General features: G+C 32.2%; 1 protein-coding gene across 4 annotated transcripts in view; it reads left to right on the plus strand.

Annotated features, from left to right (window-relative positions):
- The window catches only part of LOC117118959 (protein NDRG3-like), a 35,746-nt gene extending 21,344 nt beyond the window's left edge, over nt 1-14,402 (plus strand). For 2 of the 4 annotated variants that reach the window (XM_033263700.1, XM_033263699.1), the window contains exons 11-13: nt 4,076-4,211; nt 9,232-9,237; nt 11,772-14,402. In XM_033263700.1, coding sequence (XP_033119591.1) covers nt 4,076-4,211; nt 9,232-9,237; nt 11,772-11,866 — 237 coding nt within the window. In that variant the 3' untranslated portion in view covers nt 11,867-14,402. Of the gene's footprint in view, nt 1-4,075; nt 4,212-6,345; nt 6,419-9,231; nt 9,238-11,771 lie in introns of all 4 variants that reach the window. The other 2 variants (XM_033263702.1, XM_033263701.1) reach the window with 2 other exon arrangements.
- Nucleotides 14,403-16,844: the final 2,442 nt, after the last annotated feature.

Raw genomic sequence — 16,844 nt, forward strand, 5'->3', positions numbered from 1 at the left:
CTATAATGGCCGGGCGGCCACTTGCAAAATGCTTCAGACGGAAATTTTCCGATAGCTTGCCCAGGTCTCCCTAAATTTGTCAACAATTTTTCACATATAATATATGCATGAAATGAATTATGAATGTGTAGGCTGCCGGCACCGTGACGTCTGACGATGAGTGCCTTCAAATTTTTACAAAAACGTAATGCAATGACATACTGATTATTATTGTATATTTTCGGTATATATTTCAGTTGTTCCGAATTTCTTTCCTATTCTTTCTTCTTCCTTTATTCTTTCATATTTTATGTTATTTTATTCATAATTACAACAGATTACTTACACATACATTTATTAAGTTTTTAAATATAATTGTTTACGTTTATGGGCTAGGCTCTGTATACTTGTTCTATAATTTACATAACTCAATCTTTGTTCAGTTTAAAGTCAGAGATATGTCCTGGTCTTGACCACCCTAGATTCACTCTCAGATAGTTTTATCTTCATTTGACTTCTATGAATGGATGCCTTGTTCGAAGCAAGAAATCAAGTTGTCTTTACCCAGTACCGTGTATTTATCGGTGGGAAATCTCCCCTATATATATATATATATATATATTCATTATTGGTAACCCCTGCACATTGTTGAAAAATATTATCTCAGATTGTTTGTCGCCCTCTACAATATGTAATTTTTTTTGTTACCTTCAAACCTCCCATAAATTTACAACACCCCAAATTATGACACACTTCATTTTATGACCAAACTCTGATTGATTGCTCCATTTATATATTTTTTGAAAGTATACCCTTTTAGAATTCACAGAATGTTAGGCCCACTGTATGTCAAATAAATCATAATCACCATTATAAACTCAAACTACAACAAATCTAGATTTACTGTTGTGTATTTTTGGCTTTACATGTTCGTTGACAGTCTGAAGTAAGACGAGGTAAACATAAGTTCAACATCGCATGCATCACAGGTTGTTAAATTTATAGAAAAGAATGCTTAATATAGCTTTTTTATCTGTTGAAATTTGTATATATTTTGAGATAATGTTGCTGATATCTACATTCTTCTTCTAGGCCTTGTTCAGCTTATTCTAACCATGGGCCTTGCTACCTTGTACCTCCTCCTGTTATCATTTTTTTTAGCATTTGTGTATATTTTTTCAATGAATATCAGTTCTTTATTCATGTAGGTTTTGGCATTTTTGAAGTGCATATTTCAGTTTCAATATACACCATTTTCACTAAATTTGAAATGAAAATTTCCAAGAACCTGGCAACTCCACTGGGGGAAATCCAGAGGCCTTAATGTAGTTAACTGTGTTTAACTGTGCCCTGTGACTGGTGCATGATCTTATTGTTGAAGAGAGGCCTAGGCTATTTTTTTAAAACAAAATGCCAAAACATAAAAAGAGAAAATAGGGGTGCATAAAACCTGCAATGTTTTTGGTTGTCAAAGTACTCAAAAGAAAATGTGTCCGGAAATATGAAATTTGCTCAAGCTAGGCTGCTGGATGGTCTTCAGTAAAAACTTGTAAGATGTTGGTGGTGCTGTTTCAAAATAGACCTGATAAAATGGTGTCATATAGATGTGGGAAATTTAAATACTCCTAACTAAAATACTTAATAGTAGATTGACCTTACATGCAATGCGAAAGATCCAGCCAGTACATGCGTGTGGTAAACATATTTTTAGTTTCAATATGTTCAAAGACAAGCCAAACCAGTCACTCGTCGCAAATCCTGTTTTGGAGATAATGGCCAAAACATGATGGAATGTCAAAATTTTGGAAATCTATTTTATTGCGCTAAACTAACCTTTATATATCTATACATCATGCTATGCTGTTATTTTCCTCATTTTCAATGTTAAAACAACAATTTTTAACGATTTGGTGATAGTTTCTGCCTAAGAAATGCCTAAAATTGTAAACTTTAAAGGCTGATTTCTCAAATATTGTTCTTTAAACAGCTGTATGTTTAAACTCGTGTAACTTCATAACGAAGTGTCAGATTTAAATGATACCATTTTATAGCTCTCATTTTACTGTTAAACCCTGTATTAATAACTAAACATTGATTTTTCCGATGAGTGACTGGTTGGCTTGTCTTTACCACATATGTTTTCATAGTGATCAAGGGCCTTCACATATTGGCACCCACATCAATCCTGAGAAAAACATCATAAAACAGTATAAATAAATAGACAAATTTAATAACCATTTTAATATACATTTTAATTTGTGATACCAGCTGTCTAAAATAGCAGAGTTTGTACTTTTTAATGACATAGTCCATATTATGTATTCGTTTTATTATTTACAATTATATCATAATGTTGGTTTTTGGACTTGAGAGAAATAATAAAATTTTCTGTTAAATTTGGAGTCATAAACATTAAATTTTAAAAAGCAGCATTTAGTGATTTAAATATCTCCCGCATTTTGAGTTTTTGTTTATAGTTTCATTATTACCTGTCTTCATTATTTAAGTAAATATTTTGTTTTATTTGTGTCAGAATCTTCAGAATTCTAAACCATTAGATTCTAAAAGTACACAACCTTTAAAATCATAAATTTTCTAGGCTTAGAAGCGTGTGGCACAGTGTGTAAGCCCTAGGGCTTTTAAGCGGATGGTCGGGGGTTTCCAGACCAAATGCTCATCACACTGCTTGTGTCCTTGGGCAAGACACTTTATCTCCATTTGCCTCTCTTCAGTATAAATGGGTACCTCGTAGGAAAAAATTGATTTTAAATAAAATTTAATAATGCTGATCAGTGTTGTAGCTAGCAGGAATTGAGTGCCGGCTATTACGACATAGGGGCCTTGGGGTGCAAGGGTAACGCCCCATTGGGGGTCAAAGCCGCCCCATTGGGGGTCAAAGCCCCCCCATTGAAACTGAAAGGTTTTAGCTGTTTTATAATTTGGAGAGCTCTCCCACCTCCTACCATATTTTTACATACCATTTTACAAACCACCGGCTTGGCGATCCTACTGGACGTCACATACCATGTGCATTTTCGCGACCTCATTGTTTTGTTATTGTTTTGAAACGTGGTTGTACAGCAGCAGAGCCATATTGCATTTAAATGTATCATGAAAATAATTATTGAAACAAACATTGATTGAATGCTGTAAAAATATAGTAGGCCTAATACTAGTATCATTTTGTCGTGTTATCCAAAGCAAGGTAACTGGGGTAGGTTAATTAGGGCTAGCCTAGCTATTACTAGTAGTAGTCAGAGAGAGACAGCTGGCAGGCTGCAGGTACGCCGCGTAGTGTTTGCTGCCGTTCGTGATTTTGGGAATTGTAAGAATAGGTTGATAACCGGAGTAAAGTAGGCCGAATTTCGAATCCAAATTTTCGACTTTCCACATCAGAATATATGGTATAATATGTGAGTGACATATTTAACTGATATTTTAATTAAATTTTACACACATTTTGTGCCGGTCAGATTTTTAAAATTTGCTCTCAGTTATGGTTACTAAATGCTAGTGCCGGTATTACCAGGCCGGCGCCGACTAGCGTAGCTGCAACGCTGCTGCCGATTACACTCACATCTAGGAATACTCCCCAAGAAGTGGAGGAGGTTGCATGTTGTGTATGATAGATTCTTTATCCAATGACCAAAGAAAAAGTGCATTGAGCAGTTTTCTGAATATGTGCGCTATATAAGTCATATCAAATAAAGAAATAAAATACTTCTGTTTTTGTATATTTTTTAGTAAGCCGTTTGTAATGAGGTACAGATAAAAACAACTAATTTTTCACTGATTTACACACCTTTTTTTTTTACTTGAAAATCCTTTACCAGCAATTCAAAAGGTGAATATTCCAAGGAACATGGGATAGTAACAAATTGAATTGACCTTTCTGGCGTGTCAATCAAACTTAACTGACCCAATGTCAACGGGGCCAGGAATATGCACTTGCCTAACAAGCACATGTGTTGTGTTGTCTTGTACGTTGTTTTGTGGGGCCTTAGCAACAATATCCAAGGGGCGGGGCTTAGTGGAAGAGTCCATTTTGATAGCAGACATGATTAAGGATTTCTTCTTTTTTTTTTTTTCTTTAAAGGTCGAAATGAATGGGAGATTAGATCCAGCCAATTCCACATGGGTCAACATCTCAGATTGCGGTGGGATGATCCTGGAAGAACAACCGTCCAAACTCGCAGAGTCTTTTCGTTACTACCTGCAAGGATTAGGATATGGTATGTATGTTTTTTATAATATTATAATAACTAATTTATGTGTATGAAAAAGCTTTTATACTCGGTGAGTGTTTTTCTACAGGGCCATAACTGATATATAAACAATGCAAAAATATGTCAAATTTATGCAAAAATAAAAGTACATAAATAATATTTAAACTGAAGCAACTTAGCTATTAACGAAATGTGTAAAGAAACTAATAATTGATTGTGTTCATATTTGCTGCATTTTATTCATAAATTAAAGTGCTGTATGCAAAGCAAAGATCTGAATTAACTTGACTATATATAAATTGTTTATAAAAACTGGTTTATTATTATTTTTTGGTTCAAAACTATTCCATAATTGGTCAGGATGAAACGAAAAACTGTTTTACTCTGTTTTGGGTTTCGTCAAGTGCAAGAGATTTGTTGATATTGTATTCTACTTATCTTCTTAAAACATAAATCGTTTGTTCAAGTAAAGTGGACGTGCCATGCTATGGAATATCAAATCTCAATTTGAAATGTTAACACAGCTATAAAATACGCATCTCATGTTTAGGCTTCATGTAACATTTGCAAAGTTCATTCAGATTAAAGTAGCTTGTTTTTTTCTTCATTCATTTTGACAGAGACATATAGTTAGCATACACAGTACCCTGGAATATCTGAAGAAAGATAAAGTGATCTTTGCTAGCCTGCCTTAAGCCAAGCATGATCCATTATCTGATGTGTTCTGTCAGATACAATAGTTGTTTGCTTAAAACCTGTCCACACTATCAAATTTTATTTGACAAAAAGCTGTTGTATGCCCATATGTATATTGTCATGGTGTGCCTATATATGGTCAAGATGTGATGTCATCATGTCCATATATAGGTGTGGAGTTGAATAACTTAGTGGTAAAGATGCTTGCCTTCTAATCCCAGGGTCCTGGGTTCAATTCAATATATATATATATATATATATATACTGTCTCTTATACACATCTAGATGACAGAGCTTAAGGAAAGCATATAATATCAGATTATCAATATTGTCTGTTCAGACTGGCAAACAAACACTTTATAGCGTTTACCTAGATTATGTTTCCCAGAATTACGGTATCTTATGATCAGTCGTCATTTTACTGTCTCTTCTTTGCGTTTTGTGACATTTTCCTAATGGCGTGTATCATCTATTTCTTGTGCAACATATGTCATCTATTTTTGTACATAAATTGCTTTAGCATCTGTTTACATTATGGACATACACGTGACATTTTCATCATGGTTTCTATGCATATTTGAATATATGTCCATAGATATTTTTCACCCTCTCTCCCAAGATAAAAACACTTTTTTCCTGTACATATATTGTAACATGTTTCCTCTGAATTCATAACACATTCTTATAAGCTGTGAAAATCCTTCAAGATCACTATGACATTGATCGACTCATTGGAGTTGATCTCTGAGGCATGGTGAATGCGGTGCTAACTTTGGAGGTCGTTGACATGTTTCCATAGCAACTGATCTGCATTGAAGCCTACCATACAATCTGAATTATACGCGAAATGACGTTTCGCGCATAAGGGCCATGTGTTTCTGTATCTGATTAATTTTATATATTTATAAATTTATATATTGATATAATATCTTTATAAATATTTATTTTTTTATAAATTTATATATTATATATTTTTGTATATTTATATTATTTTGATATATTTGTTAATTTATATATTGATATATTTGTATATATTTATATTTTATATATTTATATATATTTATATATTTCTATAATTATATATTTATATATTTTATATATTTATGTAATTCTGAACAAATAAAATCTGCTCTCGCACTGAATTTTTCATGTAAAACACATTTGTAAGCTGTAATTCACCATAATATCCTGAAATGAACTTAAGGGAACCATGTTCAATTCAAGAAGAGTTATTTATGGAAATATATACAGTATTTGGCATCATGTATTCTCCAAAGGGATAAAATCATACTCAGAAACCAAATAATTTAAACTATTAACCGCTATGTGACCTCACGGTTGGTAAAAAGTTAAATTTAAGAATTATAATATATATTGAAAGATATGAAATTTTATATATTTTTTTTTTTTTTTGTGTATAGCTAATGAAATCCTTTAATTACAGCACACAAGGTCCAACTGAAATCTCTAAATTGCCAGAGGTAGCAACAACAAAATTGACTTTGATATCAACAATGGTATTGCATTCAGATCTTTAATATCTTCAGTTGAATAATCTGATTGTAACAGCATGATGAGTTAAGAATGTGTTTAACCGTGTTTTCTAATTTCATATCTGATTAAAAAAGTGTAGTGATTAGAATACTAATTACCTGTTCTTGATTGATTGATTGATTTGAATGTTCAATCAATAATTAATATAATAGATACTTTTATAACAATATGTTGATGACAATATATGTCATCAATTATTTAGAATTATAATAGTAAAATTTGAGTATGATAAATTTTACACAAACACAAATCCAATACTAGGACGTGACTACCAATTTAAAAATTACAATAAGAATACAAAACATAATTGTGCAAAATGTTAGAATACTGTATTAAGAAAGTCTGAGCCATTTTGCACGTCTTCGGCGTGATGTACACAGGATAACCTACGAAAGTCATGAGACTTATTTCCAGTGGGGTCCTTCTTTTGGTGAATTGGACAGTACACCGGGAGACAATTCCCTACTTTTTTTCGAAGAGAGTACTGCATTTGTTGACGCGCACATGGGCCATTTTGCGCACAGGTGTAATGGCTTAAATATCTCATCCGAAAAATGATGCCCTCCTGCTGAAACACAAAGAGAGCAGCGATGGGAATTGAACCGTGGACCGTCCACGGTTTAGCGCACTCACAGTGGCTACAACAACTAGCTGCAACTGATCTAGCTGCTCCCTGGAAGCTACATGGTCGTAGTAGATGAATTTTCATTTATTTTCTCTTTATTTCAGGCTTCCTATGCATATATACACACATGAATGTTAAACTGTAGATAAAATTAGTAACAGGTGACCATGTAGATGCCAGCCAGATTGACTGCACGCTGATCAGATCAAGTTTATACCATTTTCTCAGGCCCTATGTATAGTATAAATTTAATAGGCTCGCCATGATTGCATTGCTGTTTATTGCCAGTTTTAGACCTTGTACTTGCTTTTTTAAAGGCCAAAAACAGAAATCAATGATTAAACTGTATAACCGATTCCTTCATGTCCATGCTACGTTACGAAAATGAAGCATTAGCAAGGAAATAAAGAATCCATGTAACTAAGCACTCGATATCACAGATGCATTATTTAATTAAAGCGTTGGAAATTACACTATGCTTTACATCCAATTATTAGAATGCCATTATTTTATTATGTCTAAATTCAAATGCCAATGGAAAAAATAAATGGCCTGATAAGTTTGCATACTCAGGCAAAACATGCTGATGGATTTAAATGGCATTCAGATTTGTATATTTTTTTTTAATTATTTGTTGTGGCGAAACATGCAAATTAAAAATGGTGCTTTCGTGTCTTCTGAGGCACCACGGAGTGGTGAGATAGGTTATGGCCAACTGTCGCCACAAGCACGCCACACCAAATTTCAGAAGTTATAATACATAGTAAGGTAAATGGGTTTTGTATTTGTTTAGAATCTTAATTATGTTTGGATTATTATATAGTTGAATGGCTGTTATATGTTATTTTAATTATTATAATACTGTAATAATAATGTTAGATTTATATAGCAACCAACAAGGCCTATAAGCACTTTACATTATTACCACCAGTCATTATATGGAACACATACTCATTTGTTCAGCTGTAATCAGCGCATTTTGTGCTTGAACCTACCAGGTTGTACTCCTGGGTGGATGCTTAAGAGCACAAGCGAAATACACAGCAAGGGATTGAACCTCTGACCTCAAGATTGAGAAACAAAACTGCAACCGCTGTGCCAAACCGCTCCTACAAAGCTGTTATATTCTATTATATATTCTATTATATATTATTGTTCATCTTATTTGTATTTTATATACTTTTTGTATTTATCTATTATTTATCTTATTTTATTTCTACTAAAAATATTAATTAAATATCAACATATTGGTTTGTATTATAGGTATTGCTGCATACGATATTTGATAAACTTTTTGGAGTATATAATATGTTATTGTTTTTTATGTATCTTTCCTTCGAAGCGAACATCCCTTGGCAATTTGAAAATGATAGGTTTTATTGCGTAGATGCAAGTAATACGTTCATATGTTAGGAATGAGAGGAACATATAGACTGCAGTAAAGTTAAAAGAAAATCATTGATAACATCATTTTTTACAAGAATGCTAGATGCTTAAGAATACTGTTACTTGCATATATATGTTCTATTTGCAAAACCTTTGATGTCCTTTGCTAAGCATTATTGAGACTAAAATGATTGTCTTTCATTGAGACAAATGTCATGTTACAGAATCCATCCTCTTAATAAAAATAATTCCAAATCATCGGAGAAGAATTATATGCGTATTAGTTACCATGGCAATGATAAGTAACATTGATTGATCGCCATTTCAAAGGAAATTTCTAAGATTACTAATTTTTTTCAGTATTTAAATAATTATTTGAATAAGACTTGAAAATGCTTCATCAGAGATTCTCGGGAGCAAATGTTGAACTTGTGGATTTTTGGTCCAAAAATGTCACAAACTAAAGCAGTGTCCACACTATGAAATTTTAATTTAATGACAAATTTTTGTGCTGTGCTCATATATGGGCATGATGATGTCATATTACAACCAAATATGGGCATATCACAGTTATTTGTCACATACCATAGTGTGGACAAAGTTATTTTTATGCAGTACTGTACTTTGATTGGGTTTTTTTTTTTTTTTTGTCAAATTTAAACAGTTTCTCAATCAGTTGAATTGTATGTTTGAGTTTATGATTACAATTAATTTTTTAATTTACCCTTCATTGCTACGATTCTTTTTAACATTTACTGACATCAGGAGTTTGTAAGTTTCTTCTGTGTCCTTCATTCTTCACTGTGATTTTTGTCTGCTTGCATAAAGAATGTGGCTTTAATTATGTGTAGTCCTACATTTTTTTTTTTTATTATCATGCACCGTCTGTGTTAAGCTAAAACCTTAAGCAATAAAACTTAATATGTGAAATGCTTACTTCTGAATATTTCAAGTAAATTAATAGCAATACATTGAATATGAAAACAAGAAAATATTTTCTAGCCAATTAATTGTCAGCTTTGCATAGGTCCTTAAAGCTATGACAGTGGCTGATCCAGGAATTCAAAATAGAGGGGGGCCCAGGGAAGGACTTTTACAAATGGAGAATCTAGACTACCTCAGCCCCACCATGGGTGGTGCTGAGGTAAGAAAATTTATGAATATGGCATCTATAGATTTCCGGAAATGGCGCTCTCAGACCTAAATTTGATTTTTTTTTTTTTTTTTTTTTTAATTTTCTTTTTTAAATTTTAAACAATTTAGGGGGCCTGGACCGGCTTGGCCCCTTGAATCAACCACTGTATGAATTGGAGGGTAAAAAATTTAAGAATTTTGGTTTTAAATTACAGTTAATACTCATTAAATTTTATTGTTTTGATTTGTGTTGTATTGGCAGCTTATAAATTATTTTAAGGTGATTAGAAGATGAAGAGTAATTAAGGATTAATATTGAGTCTAACATAACACATGAGCATGTTAAAGTCACCAAGGTGTTAGTCTATGTTTAGTGGCTGTTTGTTGCATATTGTGTATGTGATTATGTGTGCATGGCAGGATGTAGATGGTGTTGAATAATTGCATGAATTACATGCTTTAAAAATAATGTATTGTACTAACTGTACAATTTTAATTTAATCACAGATATATTTCAATGAAATTAATGAGGATTCTTTTAATTGGTCTACAATCTTGTGTGTTTTAGTAATTTAATTAGTTGGTGTTTTGATTCCAGTTTTTTTTTAAACTCATTCCATACAAATAAAATAAACAAAATTTCTTGGTTTTGTTATATTATTTATCTTTTAGGGTAATTAATTTACTTAACAATGAAATTGTGTTTAACCAAATTTTAAACATTAATTAATTTATTTTTTATTTTATTCCTTTGCATATTTCATATAGTATAATTATTATAATTATTTTATACCTCATTTTTTTTAGTAGAGATTAATATCAATTAATCATCTTTTAAACAAGTGTCATATGGGGAAGTTATTTATAAGTACTAGTTACCCTAGTAACCACAGCTTGGTTTCATAGTGTATTAAAATAGACAGAAAGTCTATAAGGAACATTAATGTGGTGTCAGGATAAACAGAATTTAAATTCTTAACTGGATAGATAAACTGTGTTTGTGTGTTTATCAAATTAGTACCCAACATCACTTTTCATTCGTGTAAATTAAGAAATTTGCATTTTTGTTCATTTTCATATATATTTGCCTGAATGGAATATAAATCTACAACTTGTTATTAAGTCCATTTTTTGAAACACATTATGAATACGAATGTGATTTAATGTTACATAAACGGAATCTGAATTTGAATTCCTAACTGTGTTTTTGTGTGTATCCATTTAGTACCAAACATCACTATTCATTTGTGGAAATTAAGAAATTTGCATTTTGTTCATATTCTACATTATTGATAAAAAGTTAGTAAGGAATTTCTATAGCTTATAAATTTCAATCCACGTAATGTCGATTTCCAGCTTGTCATCCTACAAGAGGAATAGTTATTTTAGGAATTGTTAATTGATGAGAATGATGAGGAAGTTTTATTTCTTTTGTAACCTGTTGTTATATTAGTATAGCAAAATTAATTAATTATTTACTAATTATTGCTCGTTATCAGCATGTATATTTGTTGTAATGCTAATGAGTTATGTCAATGTTGTATTTTAACCTTAGAGTTGTATTATTATTTTTATTATTATTATTATTATTATTATTATTATTATTATTATTATTATTATTATTATTAATTTTCATCTTCATTATTATTAGAATCGTCATTAGCATCGTCAATAGAATTATATTCATCACCATCATCGTCTTTATTATTACCATCACAATAATAAGCATCATAATTATCATTACTATAATACAACATTATCATCAATAGAATTATCATATTCATCACCATCATCTTTATTATTACCATCACAATAATAAGCATCATCATTATCATTACTATAATGCATCATTACCACCATTCTCATCAGTATTGCCATCTGCATAATACTATCATTACTATCATTGTTATTATCAATTCAGTACCAGCATCATTGTTATTACATTACATCATCACCACTACCATCAATATATGCCTAATCATAATTATCATCATCACCAACATCATCATCATCATCATCATCATCATCATCATCATCATCATCATCATCATCATCATCATCATAATCATCACCACCACCACTACTACCATAATATCCAAAAACATATGTTGTCTTGACTAAGCTCAAACTTTATTAGAAATGTTAACATTTATTATTCTATCTCCCAACAGCTGTAAATTTGAAAGTGCTAGCACCAGCCAAAGCCCACGAGCAACCTGATACCTTCCGAGTGAAGAAGGGTCACCCTTCGCCTGTAATGCTCTAAAAACGCAACTGTAACGGGTCCCTTGATTGGTCTCCTGCCAGTAAGGAACATCCTGATTAGTCAACTTTAAAATGCAAAATTACTGCCGAATATAATATATGAATAGGCCTATTATGGAACATTATTTTTCCATGATTAATTTTCTTGGTTAGAAAATGTTTAAAATGTAATGTAGAGATATATGCACAGTTTTAAACAAGTACACCCGCGAGCACCACCGAAACATTAATGGAGCGATATAAAATCTTAATTTCGGTCTCAAGTGAGCCATGTAGGAATAAAATAAATTTATGTTTATTTTATTCCTTTATGATTGAGCTAAACCAAACCTGAAAAATATAATACAATATTGTTATTGCTTATGTTGTATACTTAATTCAGATATTAGCTTCCAAATACAAATTAGAATGACAAAAATATTCTCCACACCAATGAACCTTTCCGGAGTGTCAGTCACACTTACAAATTGACCAATCAGATCATCGCTAAGAATACGCTCATATCACATGAACATGCATGTCCCACAAACACACATGTCCCACAAACACGCATGTCCCACAAACACACGTGTTCACGTACGTAGTGGAAAGGTCCATTATAAGACGCACAAATAATATTGCCCCAATCTTCTATGCATAGAACCTAACAAAAGATAATTTGTAGTAACATTATAAATTAGCAAATATGTAAATTGTTGAAAAAAACTTACTTGTTCGATTTGAATAATTAATTGGATATTTATTTTTTTATTTTTATTTTTCACTTTTCTACCACACACAGTGTATATTTTTAAAAGATAAATAGGCCTAGTAGACATCATAATGTATACATTTAATTATATACATGTATCACATATCTTGATCTTGGTGATTATACAATATAATCATGACTAAAAAAAGGTAATTTTTTTAATTAATAAATAACTGTATTTTTATTATTTTTTAGATGTTCTTTCTAATCGACGCTAATAAAATATTCGTAATGTATATTACTTCTGGCCAGTAAAATAATTGCTTCACATGGTTCGCTTAGTGGTAAATTTAAGAGGTTTAAATGATAGATGTCTGGTATGAAGTAGAATTGTGTTTGGCATTTAGTTTTCAATACCTAGAACCTGAAACATGTTTTTTTTTATACTAGTTTACTGGTTCGATTCCAATATAGGCCTATGTTCGATTTTGCTTTGCTGCAATTCATTGAAATTTGATGCGCTGTTTACGCCAACATTGTTTACATTACGAATTCTTAACATATGCCTTTATGTTGTGTTTACTTATCGTCGTTATTTTTATTTCATAAAACCTAACAAACACTGCTAACCCCAGCGTATATTCTGTTCTCCATTGAAAATTATTTTTTTAAATGCACATCCACCGTAGAACACAACAGAGATTAAAGATGAGGCCTACGTAAATATTTTTGTATCCCGCTTTCGTTTTACTAATAATTGGATTTCAAGAATAACATTTGGCAGTGGAAATTTTAATCAATCATTATTGTAATATATTCGGTAACAAAATATATCGACTCTTGAGCAGAAAAAAACATTCTCCTCTTGGTCAGAACACAGGGAAGATATAGATTTTTTTCAGAAATTTTGAAGGTATCAATGATTAGTTTTTTGATAAATGAGAGTAGCATTCTGTCGTTTAGTTATTGAGTAAATAGAGGAGAATCTTGTTAAGCTTTTGAATGCGAATGCCCGATTATATTATCTTACATGAGTAGTATAAAGCTATTACGTATATGATTCTCCGTGATGTTGCGTAAGTCCGACTAAATCGGTGTTCGCCAGGTTGAAAGGTCATCAGAATGTGAATTTGTGGCATATGATTATGTTTCTGCCAAGTTCACCCAATAATTTTAAATATTATTTAATGATGTGTGTACTTAATTATACACTATATATTAGTATTTTAATGATGCATACAGAATTTTGTACAATACACCGAGTTTGTATACAAGTACAGTTATTATTGTTGTTATTTTTGATGATTATTATCATTATTATAAGTATAGCCCGTGATTTAACATAGAGCTACTGAACTGGTGTTTTGGCGACATAGTCCTTTAAATTAGCTGCCGGCCAGTTTTTTAATGTCGATAATAAATTGAATATTTTTGTCCTAATTTATGCCACAGAGAGTAAATATTGAGTACCGGTATCCGATCACAAAATTACCAACAATTTCTTGATTAAAATAAGTGAACACGAATCAAGATAAAGATTATATTTATCGGTATGGTTAAATATAATAGATTTATTTTGAAGTAAACCAAGATTGACGTTAACTTACGTAAGATTTCAATATGATTATAGAAAATATAATTTCCATGAAGATGTTATTAGCTACTGTATTTTAGTTGCACGTTTTGGACCTGATGTCAAATTGTCTAATACTTGTATAAAGAGATGTTTTCGCTTTCAAATAATGCAATATATAGCTACGTGTACAGATGCGTATATGAATTTACTGCTTACAAACAGATGGTCGTGATTGTGAAAAACAAATAAAATTTGAATGAAATAATTGAACCAATGTCGAATGAATCGTGAGTTTTATTTTTAAGCGAGACTTTTTATAGCTTGGTTTAGTGAACGAATCCCCTCTAATAATGATGATTTAATGATGATTTTTTTGTTAGTAAGCGCATCCTCCGCCACAAAAAAATGGTAATTTCAGAAAAAAAAACAAAAAAAAAACGTTTTATTTATTTTTATTTTGCCCGACGCTGCGTTGAAATCTCCCTAAATAAGATATCTATATTTCTTCCTTTAATTATATAAAATTGAAAGCATTGATCAATCCCATTATGGACTGATCTATATAATATATAATATTATACGCTGCTTACTTCACCAATCAAATTTTATTTTTATTTTCTCCTCCACTACCTATATGCTTTTGGAAAAACCGTTTGCTAAATAACAAAACAATTTTTCTTTTTTTTCTTTTTTTTTTTTTAATATAATTTCTTTTTCAAGCTCCTCTGACGATCTTTAAAGAAATATTTTTGCTTAAAGAAGGTATAAAAAAATTCCCACCTTATTTCAAGGAAATGTTTTATTTTCGTTTATGATACGTGATTTTCTGTAGCCGGGGAAAAAGATGTGTAGGGAAAATGAGATTACTTCACTTCACGTTCCCCATGGCATGTTTAAACGCCCTGTTGACTTTAAAGTTTGATAGCACTGTATTAATGCATTCTAATTCGTTAATACATACATGTATGAAACAAGGTAATAATAATATTAATATCATTGACTGCGTTAATTCAGTACAGAAAAAATCAACATCGAACACGGTAAGAATTGCAAGAATTTACTGCAACTTAAAAGTTATGCATTTGTAGCATGCAGTAGCAATAGCAGTAGTAGCAGCCGCAGCAGGTATGAAATATGCAGGCTTAGATTTTGATGTATTTTAAAACATAATTTCGAGTAGCATAGCTCAGTCGGCAAAACTGGTAGTAGCCATTTTGTGTGCGCTGAACCGTGGAGATCTCTAGGTCCCGGGGTCAATTCCCATCGCTGCTCTCGTGTTTACGATAACGCATCGTCTTACCGATGAGAGGTTTAAGTCGTTGGTCCCGTGTGCATTAGGCCTATGGCACGTGTGCACGTTAAAGAACACAGGACACTATTCGGAAAAGGTTCTCTCCCGGTGTACGGGTCAAACACCACCATAAGGACCCCACGGGAAATAAGTCTTCTTCAGACTTTCGTGGGTTATCCTTGGTGTTTACACCGAATAAATAAATCCATCCATCCATCCAAGACCTACCCGTTCAGTCGAATAATTTAAGTTCCTTTTCAATAGCCACTCAGTTTGATTAATTTCTTGACCAGCCATTATTGTGAATTTGAGTTTGCCTTGGCAATTTATGCCTTGTATATTTTATGTATAAAAATAAAATTGTTTCTCGTATGTCAAGCGGACATGGGTTTATCATGTCTCAACGCTATGAAGCCAAACAGACGTCGAAACAATTTGTGGGCGTAACTGGGGAATTTTTCCTCTGAAATCAGTTCTTAAATCTACTGTATCCTCTGTAAGATCATTTTTATATATTCCTCTTGACTATAGCATGACATTGAGACGTGCACTCTCGATAGATCGTATATTTTAGACGTAAATGAAACTAGAGCTAACGTCGATGAAATTCTGCACCAGTTCACCATTATAACTGCAATGTCTTCTGATAATTTTTCTTTCGCATTATTCATTAATGAAATGAAACTTAAGTGTACGTGAATTCTTGATAAATATAGACGTGCCTGAGCGTTAACTTATTCTGTTATGAATTTGCGCCATGATAGTGTGCTGTTTTGTTTTTCCTGTCATTCTACTAATAAACATCCAGAGATTTCCACTTTGTGATTGGCGAATGCAGCGCGTAACTCTTGTTAGCATATGACGCGCCCGCTGTAAACCTATGGAAATTATGACTATATAATAAGCATTGCTGTAACTGATCGATGTATGTTTCTAAGTTTAAGTGATTTTTATAGTGTGTTCTACACAGCAATAGTTATTTTGGGTTCGTTTCTTGAAAGTCCCAATAGTCACCAAGTATGTTTGGCGTCTACGCAGACACCAGCTGACAACATATAACCCACACCAACAGTCTTAAATACAGTCAACTGGGAGTGTCAAGCGACTCGCTAGACTAAAATGAAGGCCTACCATATAATAATGGGAATTTTAGGGGCCACGCTGGAAAAGTAATCGCGAATTAACCCATCTCTGACCTACAAAAAATAGCCATCGGATCGAACTGGTTTAATTTATTATTCAGTGATGCATTGCCGTATGTCTATTTTGTTTTGTATGTTTTTGTCTAGGCTTTATGAAATTGAATCCTCATTCACCATTTCTAACAACTGCAACTAACCCCCTTTTCATTTGCCTCCCCCCCCCCCCCACCCCCCCCCCCCCCACTCCCCCACCCACCCCCTCCCACACCCACACACATA

The sequence above is a fragment of the Anneissia japonica genome, unplaced genomic scaffold (genome assembly GCF_011630105.1).
Source record: "Anneissia japonica isolate Jap-2015-1 unplaced genomic scaffold, ASM1163010v1 scaffold1826_len1998817_cov189, whole genome shotgun sequence".
NCBI classification, from domain to species: domain Eukaryota; kingdom Metazoa; phylum Echinodermata; class Crinoidea; order Comatulida; family Comatulidae; genus Anneissia; species Anneissia japonica.